Below are 15,105 nucleotides of genomic sequence, written 5' to 3' on the forward strand. Positions count from 1 at the left end.
ATGCAGTAAACTTTCTCCTCGAATCGCAGGATAATTTTTGTATTTTTCTGGTTCTATATATATCAATCCTCTGAAGAGCTGCCAAACAGCATTGAAATAAAATCTTATTCCTTTACATGCAAGTAATTACCTACACTACAGGTAAACAAGGTGTTACGGTCTGTTGCTATATAAAGGGCGGTATCCTCGAACGCATACAGATTATAAACATGTACGCGGAACTTTGTTTTTACAGTGGTTATAGTCTATATCATTAATGTTAGTTCGGTTACCATGTGTTTTTACCTGTAGTTCTCACTTTACATGTATAAAAAAAACTCAGCCAAAAAAGGACATAAAATAAAATAATTAGAGACATGATACAATGAAAAATAATAAAACATCTACAACATCGTCTTGCAGGAAATACAAGCAGGCAACGAGATAACACGCATTCAACACACAGTAGGAGGACAACAAAGACAGAGAGCCAAACGCTACCGAAACATTGACAGTCGCCTTAGACAACTAAAGGAACACTTAAAGAATGGTACAGTTGATGTTATCCAGTACGCGGATGTAGCACCCCACCTTTTACAGTTAGAGTGACGATTATGATATGTGAGATTTAGTACTCTTCTCAAATTTCTTAAAATTATGGACTTTCATTACTTTTGCTCTCTGTGGACTTAGCCTTTTCATGTCCATCATAGTGCTGTGAAGATACCATTGTTGTACCATTTCTTTCCTGTTGACAGGGTTGGGATCCAGTTTATCTTTTACGAAAAATATCTCCCAATTTCCGTTTCAGTGGGTAGTGATTGTAGGTAAAAGGTCTAGCACTTATTATCTAGTAACACCGTATCTGGTATCTTTTCTCGGATTACACTGCCCAAGTTTTATCTCATGGTTTTTTTAATTCGTTCTAAGCGTTGCTAACATGTCCGGCTTTCATTAGGTGCCATCTCTACTTTCAAAACATCGTTTCCTGGTATTTTCCCCCGAACAGTTGTTTTTAAGGTGTTGATTTACGCTTGGTGTCAATGAGGACACCACAGCTAGTACAATTTTCGTACATGTTGACTCCTTGACGTATACCACGAGAACGCAATCTTTGTTCACAGACAACACATGTGATAACGTGGTGGCTTGAATTTTGTTTCCGTTAAACTATGGGGTTTTTTTTTGTACGAGAGTTATCTAATACATTTATTTGCAGTCTAAATTACTCAGGCGTGGTTTTGTTGAGGTTCACGACAGGATATCCATAAGGTTTCTTGACGGCTTCTATGAATTGCGTCAGTTTCCCGAACCTTCTGAGTAAATCTGCCGAGCAAAGGTCATGATCTGTTGTCTGTCTATTGGCCTATTAAACAAGACTTAATAGACAGTTTCTCTTCCTAGTTGGATTTTGTTGTAATAGGGATTTTTTATTGGTGGCGATGACAGATAAGTTTCTGTGATGACTTCTTTCTTCTGTAAACAACTCGTTGATACGATGGACCTGCTAGATATTGACATCAAGTCGTCTAAAATCATATTTCGGAGTTGAGGAAATTTTCTTGATCCAAATATCATGATATGCCTTAAACGTATTGGACCGATGAAACAACATTTGTTTTGATGACGTCATATAACGGCTGCCATCGTTTCTTTTTGTAAAGCCAACATCCTTTTGTGTGGAGGCGGTGATATCTTGGTCAAACTATTTTGTAATCGAGTTTTGACAAAGAACGTCTTCCCACACGACGTTGACCCAGACACATTGGCCGTCTGAAAACAAATCTTTACTGTTGCTGTAGTCCAGAAATGTTTGTCGTAAAATGGTGTAGGAAACCAAACCCGTCCTGCTACTACGGCTGCTGCTGTGTTGTCATTACCAAACAATTGTCTCATTTTCAATAATTGTTTACTACCTAGGGTAAACGAATCACACCAACTACAGTACACATCCCACGGAAATACTGTTGTCTCGAGTGTGAAACTCGAGAAGTTAGATCATCCACAAAACCATACATTTTGAGTGGAGCATCAAATTGTACTTTAAATGACCAGGGGTTGTTATCGGGAAAGACATCTAAACATGGTGTATTGCTTGGGTACAGGTAGAGATTCATGATGGTAACGATGACAAATGGTGTTTATATCTTCCTCATTTCTCTTGATTAAATTGTTTTGGCCATTCCTCAAATTGAAGCAAGTATTCCACTTTCCCTTTTCCCCACTTTCAGATTTTAGAAATTTTCCATAATTCATCTTCGTTCTTTTCCACATTTTGTAGTTCCGGTTGATAGAATTTACCTTCTATGGTGGTACCTGGTAGTATCATGGGGAGGAGGTCGCATACTGAGAGGCCGATATCACCTGGCACCTCATAACGGGGAATCCCACGAGGAAGATGACACCTGGTACCACATACCGGGGCAAATTGTACCCTGAAGGCAGGTGTGGACAGGGGTACCTGATACCACATACCGGGGCTTGATGTACACTTAAGGCTGGTGGGGACAGGGGTACCTGGTACCGCATACCGGGGCTAGATGTACCCTTAAGGCTGGTGGGGACAGGAGTTCCTGGTACCGCATACCTGGGGATACCGGGGATAGTTGTACCTTGAAGGCAGGTGGGGACAGGGGTACCTGGTACCGCATACCTGGGGATACCGGGCGAGTTACTCCCTCAGTTTACTACTACTTACAACTTCTACCCTCAAGCGCTAAAATTGTCACAAATATCACTAATTGCTTTCCCTTGTTAATAAAAATATTCGGAGATGCGTCAAAATCAAACTTCGCAAATTTACGTGTATCAATGACAAGGAGTGTATTCCATGTTCATTGTATAACAGAATGATCTTAGTGCGGCGTGTGTGATTACTGAATTAATGTCTGAGGGGTGTAACTTTAAAGTGGAAAAAATACATTAATATTCTGTTGATTAGATATCTCGGTATCAAATGTATCTTAAAAGACACATCCTATTAAATGTATTTTCCGTTCCATATAAACATTCCAGGTAGGTTTGTAGTGATAACAACGCCCCTGCTATTATACCTGGTACGAATTTCCCCAGCCCATGTTATATATGTAGCAAAGATATAAGCTATACACTTGTTATTTCAGAGGAGCCTCCTTCCTCATGCAATTTATCAAAGGGATTCTCTCAATAATGAAGTTTGTCGTAACCTGCATGTCACGTTTTAATTCATTCGGATAGTGACATGGTTCAGAAAATACACATGTACTTGATGCTGTTCTAAAATTATATGGTATATGAAAATAACGAAATTTACTTTATTATGGGGCTTAGTATCACTGACGAGTCCTAGAAGGACGAAATAGCTGTATGATGTAGTATCACTGACCATGCCTAGAAGGACGAAACAGCTGTATGATGTAGTATCACTGAGCAGGCCTAGGAGGACGAAACACCTGTATGACGTAGTATCACTGACCAGTCCTAGAAGGACGAAACAGCTGTATGATGTTGTATCAATGACGAGTCCCAGTGCTGGGTACAGTTAATCACAGGTTAGATCGAGCAAGCCAATTTCAATTTAGATCTCCTTGAAAGCCTTATAGCTGATAAGATTCAACAATATACATGGAATATCATAATATTTGAGTGACATATAGTCGTTCTTGCATGTACTCATTCTTACACCCTAGCCCATGCACACTCTTACACGCCTGACACACTTGCACACTTTACCGGCCATACGCATTCATACACTTGTACTAGTTGCTAAATACTTCTGCCATCACTCGCATTAAGAATCAATTTAACCATTTAGGTCGCAGAGTCGACTTCGAAAAACGTAGGTGTGAACTATAAGAACAAACAGTACTGTCGATTCTATCTCTACTCCAGCTATATTCTTCCTTTCTCAACTTTCACTGAATACTTTTACTCATTCTTCTCGCTTTCCTTTCTGTTCTTGTCTGCTGAAAAACCTTAGGAAATAGCAGGTATGAAAATAAGATTAACAATCAAAATAAACAAACAAACAATAAATAAATATTTCAAATTGCTGTTTGGTATAGCTAAAGACAAAAGTTCCGATACACTTTTCATGGATTTTCAGAAAATTACTCGAAAATGAAAGTGAAAGAAAATGTTGGTATTTCGAAGAAAAACTGATACCTGCACTGACACGCAACGATTTTTGGTCACGTGCTACGTTCTACCGGGTTTATTGTGACGCTGTTATTTGTGATATTTATCGGGTGCAGTACACATTGTACACGGCACGTAGTTACATGCAATTATGGCATCTGCAGCTGTGGTTTGTGGTGGTTGTCTTTCGTTGCTACTGTTCATCTTACAGGCAGTGGCGTTAGGAACACATTATTGGTATGTCATAGAAACTGTGGTCGGAACGACCAAAATAGCTGCTGGCCTCTTTCGGATCTGTGTCGAGTTAAGCCTTCTTGGCACCTCCACAAGCAAATGTTATACCTACAGCGACTACACCACTTCGGCAAATCTTCTGGGATGTAAGTAGTCATATTTAAGTAAGCCTATCTGCTTTGAAGATTCGATTACGCCAATCTGAATGCTGCTCAAAATTACCACATTTTCGTGAAAATAAATGCTGTTTTTTTAATATTCAAATATGAAGCTACGGAATCTTATATATATATATCTAACTCCGTGATGAAGCTTATGAATCTAAGTTGATAAATATGGGTCTTACTGTTTCAACTCAATGAATGTAAGGTTGTTGGTTTTATCACCTTATCGTTATATATACTCGATATCATTTGTAACCTTACTAAAAACCCATATCTTATTGTGTCAGTGCAAACAAAAACTTCACCAGTCTACAGTCAGAATCCTAACAACTCGAGAAAGAACTTTACAAATTACAAATTTTAACGAAAAAGGAGGATAGAAAATATCACTTTTCTGCTGAAATCCGTTTCATTCGAAGATTTAGTAGTCAACACCCTCAACAGTTTGAACTCTTCGTTGAGCGTCCTCCTGTCATTGAGGTATCGATTACTGCTATAATTTTGCCGAGACACATAGGCATTTGTCAACCAAGTCATGACATGACCAGGGTAATCCTACACTGTAGTCGTTCTTACTGGGGACGTTTAAAACATCCCACGTTAGCAGACAGTTTTTGTTGTGCTGCCACTATCAAATGTGTAGCAGTGCTCTATAGCTCGGTGTACACCAACATAGACTGATGTAACGACAAAGTCTCAAAGTGAAATGCTAACATTAAGGTTTGAATTGTAATAGTAAAGGCTAGATTACCGTGTAAATCTTTCTTGAAAAAGCTGTTGTGACAACTGTATTTTTAAAATAGAATCGATTCATATTTTAACGAATTAAAATTTTGCGCTCTTGGTGTTAAGCACGTTTAACACAAGTATCTAATTCCTTTGATCTTGTAAAAAGGAGGCGACAGGAAGGGATGCATTTACAACATGTCATATCAGACACAATTGTGTAAATGCACGTGGATTAAGAATATAATGCAGAACCGACAGCAAAAACATACATGTTGGAAATAGGGTGTCCATTGCTGTATTTAAACAGTCAGATTAGGCTGCAAACTCCAAGTTCCTATTTACAGACAAATTAAGACATGGTTTAGCAACGTTGAACAAAGCACGCACCGATGTGGACCTCTGATTTTGTTTGGAAGTGCGAACCCTCAATGTTAAAAAAAAAAAAAAAAACTACCTCGGCAACTTTTCCGCGAGTACTAAACATGCTGTTATGGACGATAATATTAATACAGAGAAGAACAAATTACTGCAGGTATCTGGAGAGACGAGTTATTTCGGTGATCGGCTGGCATCGTGACATATATACTTTTTTTTAGGTCGCTTTCACTTATGCGGTTGGAATAGCTGAACCTGCAAGAAAGTGCCAGGGCGCGTGTAGATAGAGGGGTCCAGCTGTACCTGGCAGAAACTTACTTTATGAATATCTTTAGTTTTCAGAATTTCAGCATAAAGCTAGATTGGTTGACGCACATATTTCCATCCTATAAAGTATATAAATGAAATGGATGATATCTTATTTTCAGTTCATTGTTTTATGTTTGACAAGAAGTTCAGAAGCTGTGCATATTACTAAGATTTACATACATCAGCTCAAAACACCCAGTACATGAGCGTTTATGTATAGTGGAATAATTCCGGACCACCTGCATCGTTTCAACCGGGTTACGCGAAAGTGGTCTTAGAAAACTAGTTTCTTACCTTCCAGTGATATTCAACATAGAACAACTCAATAGAAAGCGGGTTTCCAAGATGTATTTTTTTAGGACTTATACATTCCAAGAACCTTGGATTTCGATGTTGTAGTATTTAGTACTTTGGCGGGTTATCGTTTTCATTTTCTTTCATTACAATTACACCAAAAGACGTCACAAAGCGATCGGTAAGTGCTGTTTTTTTATTATGGTGCATGAAGTTCATTCAGTGTATGTTTAACCATTTCTATCCTAGAATCGATATCCATACCATATCGATCGAGTTTAGTAAATAATAATCGGAATTATTGTATGATTCACCATGAACTTGTATGGTTATAAAGCGGTACTGTTGGTAGACAGAGTTGATGCATGGTTTTGCATTGGTTTCCATTTTGTGAATTCGAGATGTCAAGAGTAATTGTTCTATCAACCGACATTAATGTGTATGAATCACAATAATGCGCCATAGAGACCTCTAGTAACGTGCTCGATACTACGAGGATATAAGCGGCGTGTATACTTAGCAACACGGTAGATATTATGTTTTTTTTTATTCCATATAGGGTTTTACAGTAAACAGTGTGGTGTGTGGGAGTGTTTCCATTTCGATAACGATCACGTATGCTTTTAACGAAATATGTCTCGACAGGACGCCTGTAAAGGTGTACCCGTTGTGAAAGTATCGTGCCAAGTAAGGAAATACGTTTTATAAATTTTGACCATCAAAGCGTCGGTTCCTCGTCACTGCATTTGAATTCGCATATTTTCGTTGTCGGACGCAAAAGTTAATCGTTATGAGTTCAAGTTCTTTATTACCTTGAGTCGTGTGACTCATTGGTTAAAGCAAACAACACATAGACGATTTACAAACATATAACAATATACAAAAAACACAGAAACAATACAAACCCGGAGAGAGTAAACTAGGCTATCAATTGCGGTTTTCTCTTAAAATGTAAGCTGCCTAAATATATTTAGACAAGTTTGTTATTTCTTTTGTATTGCTTGCATTTAAGAATTCTATCAATTTAAACACACTAGGTTTTTTATAATAGTATCTTTTCCAAAATTTTCTTCTGAGGTTCGAATAACAGGGACATTTCAATATAAAATGGAATTCGTCTTCGATTTCATCCTGTATAATCTACACGGTATTTAGAGTAATTAAATGCACCTCTAAATGAGTGTTCAAAGGACGATATTGTGGAAGACAAAATATCGCTGATGTAACTTAAAGATTCATCGTCCCGAGACTGATGGATTCATTCTGATGTACAAAATCAACTGCTTTAATATTGTACATTAACAATAAACATTACTATGAAATTGCCCACTGTGGAAATTTAACATTTAAGACAGTACTGTGAAAGTTATTGTCAGGGTTGGGGTTAGGGTTGGGTTGATATTTTCAAGAATGGAATGAAATTAAGTAAAATATATGGTAAAATTAGTATAGAATACGACCGTTCGTTTGATAATTTTCCTGAAAAAATCCTTTTATAATTCGGCTTTCAATAAAACTGCAAAATTAAAAAAAAAAATACAGTATTTCGATATATTCATTGGACACCACAACAAAATTTGAAAACAGAATATGCTGATATTTAAATTCAAGCTTTGAAATGTCCGGCATTCGAATGAATAGCTTGCCTTGGGTCGGTTTATACATATTGTTCGTGATGCATGGTAAAAATACATTACCTAGAGTGCTTTGTTCGTGTTGTTGAATGGCATTAAAAGTTATTAGTTTTAGTACATAATTGGTTTCTTTGTTTTAATGTGAAATAGTATTTCAACAACGTGAAACTCGTCATTATTTCTCAATTAATTTATGTGTATTTCCTTTATTTACATATCATGTTGCCATATATAATATTTTCACCAGCATGTTACTTATTACATCATGATTATCAACAAAAAATTAGCAACGATTTAAAGTGTCATCAATTTATTATATTACTGGTATCTTCCAGGGAAAAAATGTAAAATGAAAATACAATTCTGGATTTCTAGAGCACAATATGCCTTTTAACCAGAATGTCTGTAAACAGCGATTACAAACGCGATCTCAGAACTGTTCGATGATTGACACAGGTTTTTGAACGTGTTATCTTTCATGTATATTTGAACAATCCCAAAGTGAGATGCATCTGCTGTACGACTTTATGGTTAAATCTAGTCATTAACAACTAAGACATTTTCAACCAATCATTGTCTTCTTTACTGATTGAGTGATGGCCAACGTGAACCGACCGTCCTGACTGCTCATGTCAAAACATATATTGATGATAACACACCACTAATTTGTAATTATGGCTTTGTTTTTCATGTTATTTTCTAGTCAACTACTATGCCATTGTGGCACTCAGTGTCATTGGCTGTATCCTGCTCTTCTGTAATGTCGTTGTGGGGATTGCGGGGTGTGCCAGTAGCAGACCAGGGCGTCCAACCGTCCAAAACTTGAGCGGTATTTGGTTCGGTGCAGGTAAGTACAACCGATCGTCCGAAATGATTGTCTATGATTCTGCGCAGTATTAAGATCTCCAAGCTCAAGAGCCAAAAGCCTAAGTACTGCCTGGTGATTCGTTCCAACCACTATGATCTGGTAGCTATTTACATTTACCACCCTGAAATGACCAGTTGCGTGTGCATGCATTCATTTACTAATTTTGGTTCTCTGCAGGTTCACAGTAGGAACCGTTTGTTAATTTTATTTCATAGCATTTTTTATATAATCATGTCAGCATTCAGGTAGTCTAACATTCTGTCTGGATATGTAATTAAATACGGATGTTTGAGATTAGAGACTAGCCCCTTTATATATATTGTTTGCTATATCATAGTACCTGTTTGAATGTTATGCATTCAACGTTCGTATTACGTAATGCAGAATACTCACTGTTATTTCACAAAAACCCATAAAAACTACTGTAGCTGAAGCGTGTTGTTTACCTTTTGTTGTCGAAAACACATGTGTAACTATTGACATTTTAGTCAAGGCGTAAGAGTTTTAATTTTCCAGACAGAGCAATCATGCACGGATTCTCACCCCAATACGAATTGATATTTTAGCCGACGCAATGCACTTGTTTCACCCAAAACTTAGAATACTAAACAACTTCATTGACCTCCTCTCTTTCATGTAAATCTCATCTAATAATTGTATGTCGTTCGAAATGGAGGAAAAAACACATTCTGATAGCAAAACAACCAAATACCTTATACCAGTAGTCCAAGATAGTACATACATAGTGTATGTCTCTTGTCTTTTCATGGAGACAAAAAAAAGTCAGATTAGAAATAAACAACAATCTTTATTTAGAGGTGAATCAGACAAATTTCACATTTACAGCCAAATCCTTGTAATATATAGACACATTTATGTTGCGATAAAAATGCTTATGGCCTAGTTAAAAACCTCTAACATAATTATTCAAACATAATGAATCAGTTGCTGTGCAATTCCATTTTGGCAGTCAGGAATATGTTTAGATGCGTCATGATCATGAGTGAATTTTCCAGAAACCGAAAGTGAAAATAATAATCCCTTTTCAACAAGCATTTCTATCCTCTGAACTACAGAATAAAGACACATTAACTTTCTACAATATCAAAATAATGAACAATACATTCAACACGGAAGTGGTATTCGACCTTTTATTACCATAACGCCCATACTTATTTATATGGAAGCAAGTTTGGGTTGGTGAGGCTCATTGATATTTACCTTTTGTCTATATGTTATTAGTAGTAGTATGTTAGATATTAGATTTTATTTACAAATATATTTTTTAGTTTCTAAGGTTATATTCAGTCATTATTTAAAGACGATGCTTTAGAAAACTTAAACGACGCTGTACTCTGAAGAACAAAATCAAGTAAAAATGATTCTACCATGGACTACTTGTTCAGAATATTCATACTGCACATCTTCACATATATCGTTAAAAATATGCAGTGTGTTTATATGTTCATATGATGGTGATCCGGTATAGAGAGTTTACACTCTAAATGAACTTCACCAGATTGGCATTAAAGTTTTCCTGTGTGAACATTTTGTTATTGTAATAACTCAAATATTTCTACAGTATGAATCATTTCTTCATCAGGTGGTTGCATTATCGCTGCTGTGGTTTGGTTCTACATCACCCAATATGAGGATTCTAAAACACTGCTGTCCTTGACCTCCCTGTTTGAAATCAGTCTTGGGTATTCCTTCTACTTAGCTGCTGTGGTTGGTGCAGGATCCATTGTGGCCGCTATAGCAATGTGCATTGTAGCTAGTCAGATGGACGTTCCACAGACTGTCGCCCCTTCGGTAGCTCCCGCGGGACCACAGGTGTTTGTGATGCACTCAAATGTCCAACAGCCAGGAATTCAACAAGCAGGAGTTGCAGGCTATCCACAACCTGGTTACCCACAACCTGGTTATCCATAACTGGAACCGGATATGGGGTTAACCAATGATAACCCAAACGCCACCACGTTAACTTTTTATTGTACCAAGAGTGTCTTTTTGGTTTTCTTTAGATCGTGATTGAACTAGAGTGAGATCAAGATTTAGTTTGAGAAATGCCGTTTTGAGGTGTTAATTTCAAGATTGGGGTACCAACTGTACTTATACGGAGATGTAAATGTGTTTAGTTTAAACAATATTAAAGTCACTAGGCAGTGGACATATCTCTCATTACATAACCCTTTTAACTGTAGTAATGGATGTCATTAATATAACCATGTAGTTTGTGCTGAAGTAGACATGATGTCAATAGTATGATTTTATTATCAAAAGTGGAAACAAGTAATTTTAAAACAAATATTAGGGATACCTTTAGTTAATCTATGGTTGGTGTAATGCGTTAAAAACATCCCAAAACATATGCTGGACTGAGAGGACAGGCGATTTACAGAGAGATATTTAGTCAGTACGGTTTGGATGTCACTGGAAACAGCATTTAACTGTTGATCAGAAGCACAACAGGCGGACTTTGTCGCGGAATAATTTGAACTTTTTAGAAAAGGTTTGTGACTATAGATGAAACATGGGGATTACCATTTTACACCAGAAGCTAAACAACAGCCTAAACAATGGAAGCAATTTGGTTTACCCCCGTCAAAGAGGGCAAAGAATGATCTATCATCTGGAAAGATTATAGACTCGGATTTCTGGAATGCTAATGGTATTCTGATGGTTAATTATCTGCAAAGGAGACAAACAATCAATGGCACAAAGTATGCATCCCGTCTTAGGCAGTTTAAAAAAAGATTAAACTCAAAATGAAAATACATGTAATGGCGATATTGTTTGAAAAAAAGTCTCGATGAGGTCAATCATCGAAATATGGAAGTAAACAACAGATTGAAATACATTGTGTGATGAAGAAAAATAAACTGAAGGTTACTCCTTGAATAGTGATCAGTATGAAAATGTAATGTTTTCGATTTTTTCCTTACATATATGTAATTCGTTCCTTTTTATAACTTATAATTTTAAATGTATATAATTTTAAAACAGTTTAGAAATTATTAGATCTGATTTTATATTATGAATTTTTAATAATTCTACTATACTCAAGAATATGATTTAACTGTGATATTTTTGGTTTAAAAATTTCGATATTTTTTAAATGTTTTTGTGTGACAATACTCTATTTATTGGAATCATATAAAAATGTGATTTCTTGGAACTGTTCAAGGTAATGTTTTCATTCGTTTAAAAAAAAACAAAAAATATATTGATTAATCATTCTTTCTATTCCTGATTGTACAGGATCTATAACATATCCATTATATGCAGCTTATTGGTAATAAAAATCTGAGCAATAATTGAAATTATTGAAATCCTTTTTTTATGTCTTATGATTATCTTTTTAATACATTTGTCTTTTATTTCCATTGTTACAACGAAATCAGGGAACATTTTAAGGTCTGAGAGACGATACCCATGATTACATCCTGGTGATAGAATCGCTACTACAATGGATACACGTTTGTGTAATGGTTTTCTATATCCATAGAAGCACCTTTATGAAGACATGCCTATATTAAAAGATGGAACAGTACTGGAATTCACTTTTCAGAGTCCCGATAGAGGAGGAAAATTGTATAATAATTATATATAATAATATATATTAGTGTGGTCTTGATTTTACATATACGGATTGGTTGTAAAAAGGGAAATATAATTCAAGCTCAAATTCAATAAAACTATTGCAAGATGCAAAATGTGAAAAAAGAGTAACACAGAGTAACAGTACAACGAAAATTACTAGACCAGCTGTTCCGGAAGAGTAGGCGATTTCTACTTCATCGGCGACATTTGCCATGCAAATCTTGTTCAATTCAAGTATGTCATGTTTTCTAATGAGTACAAGATATACAACAACGAAACCAACAGGCAACCTAAAGAGCATCATATCGAACAAAGAAGGAAGACATTCTCATTGAGATCATTATGACAGACAATCGTAATGAAAATTCCGAGTAGATAAATTGAAATCATCCTGCTTATCATACAGCTTGATGAAAGTTGTCCATATTAGATTCGTTTTATGAACAGAACAAGGTAAGTGGCTGATGTAGAAGAGTTTGACTTGTTCTCAATTTCCAGTTCTGTTGGGTATATACGATGGGCGTGGTCAATAAATCAGTTCTCAGGTAAACTATGGTGACAGAGTTGATGGGAAAAAGATCCACATGGCTAATTGGGAAGTGTGATAAGGCGTCGTTTGTACTCATTTTATTCATATATATATATTTTATTTTTTATTAACGGATTGCCTTTGAAATATAGATACATTATGTATAGATGCCCGAATAGAAAACAGACAAAGAATGGATTTTAACGATAGCTCCAAAGTCACATACAGGTCCCGAAAATGGTTACATTTAATCAATGTTCATAAAGATGAAGAAAAATACATTTATACCTTAATGAAAAATATAAAAAATAAATTATCATTTTGACTGACTTATTAGAGGAACAAAAGACGGATAGAAAGTATCTTTTGAATTTTGTGCACTTATGATTTCTTTTCCTGCACACTTATATTTTAATGAATATCATATATATATATATATGATCCGCCTCCTATCACCTGTTTGTATATATCTTATGATACCACTTTTGCATTATCTTTGTATTGGGTCGATCGCCTCGTCGTGGATTCGTTTTTCGTTTTTGTATGTCGTCTTGTTTTGTGTCTTTAATTGATCCGTTTATTTTACACACCATAACTTACAGTCGCGTGAAGAAATAGATTTAAATAATCAATAAACAAACACCGAACAAGATAATTATTACAACTCAGTCATTGGCTTTGTTAAATACACACAACCATGTATGTTCTTGCGTGATCGCCAACTCAGACGCTTTAAGAAGACATATACTGATAATGAAAAAATAATGTAGAAATGTTGTCAACATATTCAAATAAAAATACAATACGTATCTGTAAATCATATGTAATTAAAATCTCGGGCTTGCAAGATTGAGTTTCAAATGGAAATAAAACTTAAAGTACTCATTGTTCTTGTTCAATAATGATGAATTTACAATTAAATTAAGATGGTTTGAAAATAAAAACATATTCACATACATATATTAAAATAAACGAGAAGAATTATGAAGTAAAATGTAAATTGTGTTTTATCTGTCAACCTATGTACTGTAACGGGACATGTCTAGAAATGAAGAACAAGCAAGGATCTTGATTCATTTCATCATTTGTTGGACTTTCAGACAAAGTAATCAAATTGCCTTACAATAACAAAAAATTAACATATACGTACAGATAAATTATACACAAAACTATGATATGATACATTCACTGAATAACATCGTAACGTCACAAAATAACAGTAGTTTTACAGTTATTAATGAACATTATCAATATACTTATTCCAGTCTAGGAGAAAGTTCATCATTGATATAAAGAGAGTACAACTATGCTAAACCTTATTAAAGAACACGCCGAATTTGATAAAGAACACCTTGCATAATCAGAAATACTTAATCACAGACGGAATTGTGTCAAACACCTCATAGTCAGTTGTTATTGGTTGTCTACTTGAGGCACCTATAAAAAGTTTGCCATTGCAATACAAACTTGCTGCATTGTTTCTATCAATCTAGGAAAATTTGTGAAGATTGATATCAGTGCAGGAAAATCTATGGTTGATATATAGGTTAGCAACTGCCTGATTGTAGTAGCCGTCTCGTCTTCATTCCGATGATCCCAAATAATGTTTCCATCCTTCAAGGAACATTCTATAACGCTATCACCGTTTCCAGATACTATCTTTATGTGTTTAACAAAACTATTTGTTTCCTCTTTGGTATCAATCAAAATCAAATGGACTGTAAGGTTTTTCCTCACATTGCTCCTTTCATCTTTCACTCTCTGTGCCGCACACTTTACAAGATTGCGATGATCGTCATCCTTTTTGCGTTGATCATCTTTCAATCCATCATAGTCATGAACGAGGAACCTTGACCTATTCATAACATCTAAAATACTCTCAGAGGTGATTTCGTTCTCGCATTGATATGTTTCCGTCGTTTCCTGAAAACACCGTAATAATATTATTTAAAAACATATCTGAATTAGAAATACATTTCTTAATGTATCGTAATTTTTGCTTAGGATTGAATATTTCAAAGGTGCATAGATCTGGAGAGACATACACATCCAAGCTCTGTAGCTAATCTTTTTGATAACAATTGTCTATTTGTTGCGATGGCGAGATTTTTGTAATGCAAGTTGTTTCACTTTTGAGACAAGGGTGTACTCCAGAACCTGCAGTACCCAAAACTGCATATCATGAAAAAGAATGTATCACAATAAAAACCAGCATATAAAATACAAGAAAAAGACGTATATTATTATTTTTCGAACACTGTTCTTAATTTA

The 15,105-nt window shown here is 35.5% G+C and overlaps 1 protein-coding gene across 1 annotated transcript; it reads left to right on the forward strand.

The window, feature by feature from the left end:
- Window positions 1-4,246: 4,246 nt before the first annotated feature.
- Window positions 4,247-11,146, forward strand: LOC132561236 (uncharacterized). The gene is made up of 3 exons (XM_060225964.1): window positions 4,247-4,475; window positions 8,538-8,681; window positions 10,306-11,146. The coding sequence occupies exons 1-3, from the start codon at window positions 4,247-4,249 to the stop codon at window positions 10,632-10,634; spliced, it is 702 nt and encodes a 233-aa protein (XP_060081947.1). The 3' UTR covers window positions 10,635-11,146.
- Window positions 11,147-15,105: the final 3,959 nt, after the last annotated feature.

The sequence above is a fragment of the Ylistrum balloti genome, unplaced genomic scaffold (assembly GCF_031769215.1).
Source record: "Ylistrum balloti isolate Yb309-2 unplaced genomic scaffold, AGI_CSIRO_Ybal_v1 Utg371182, whole genome shotgun sequence".
NCBI classification, from domain to species: Eukaryota; Metazoa; Mollusca; class Bivalvia; order Pectinida; family Pectinidae; genus Ylistrum; species Ylistrum balloti.

What these genes read in the sequence shown, in the direction of transcription:
- LOC132561236 (XM_060225964.1), top strand. Translation starts at nt 4,247, where the DNA reads ATGGCATCTGCAGCTGTGGTTTGTGGTGGTTGTCTTTCGTTGCTACTG. An exon ending in TTCGGCAAATCTTCTGGGAT is followed by an intron (nt 4,476 to 8,537) that starts GTAAGTAGTCAT and finishes GTTATTTTCTAG; the next exon opens with TCAACTACTATGCCATTGTG. An exon ending in CGGTATTTGGTTCGGTGCAG is followed by an intron (nt 8,682 to 10,305) that starts GTAAGTACAACC and finishes TTTCTTCATCAG; the next exon opens with GTGGTTGCATTATCGCTGCT.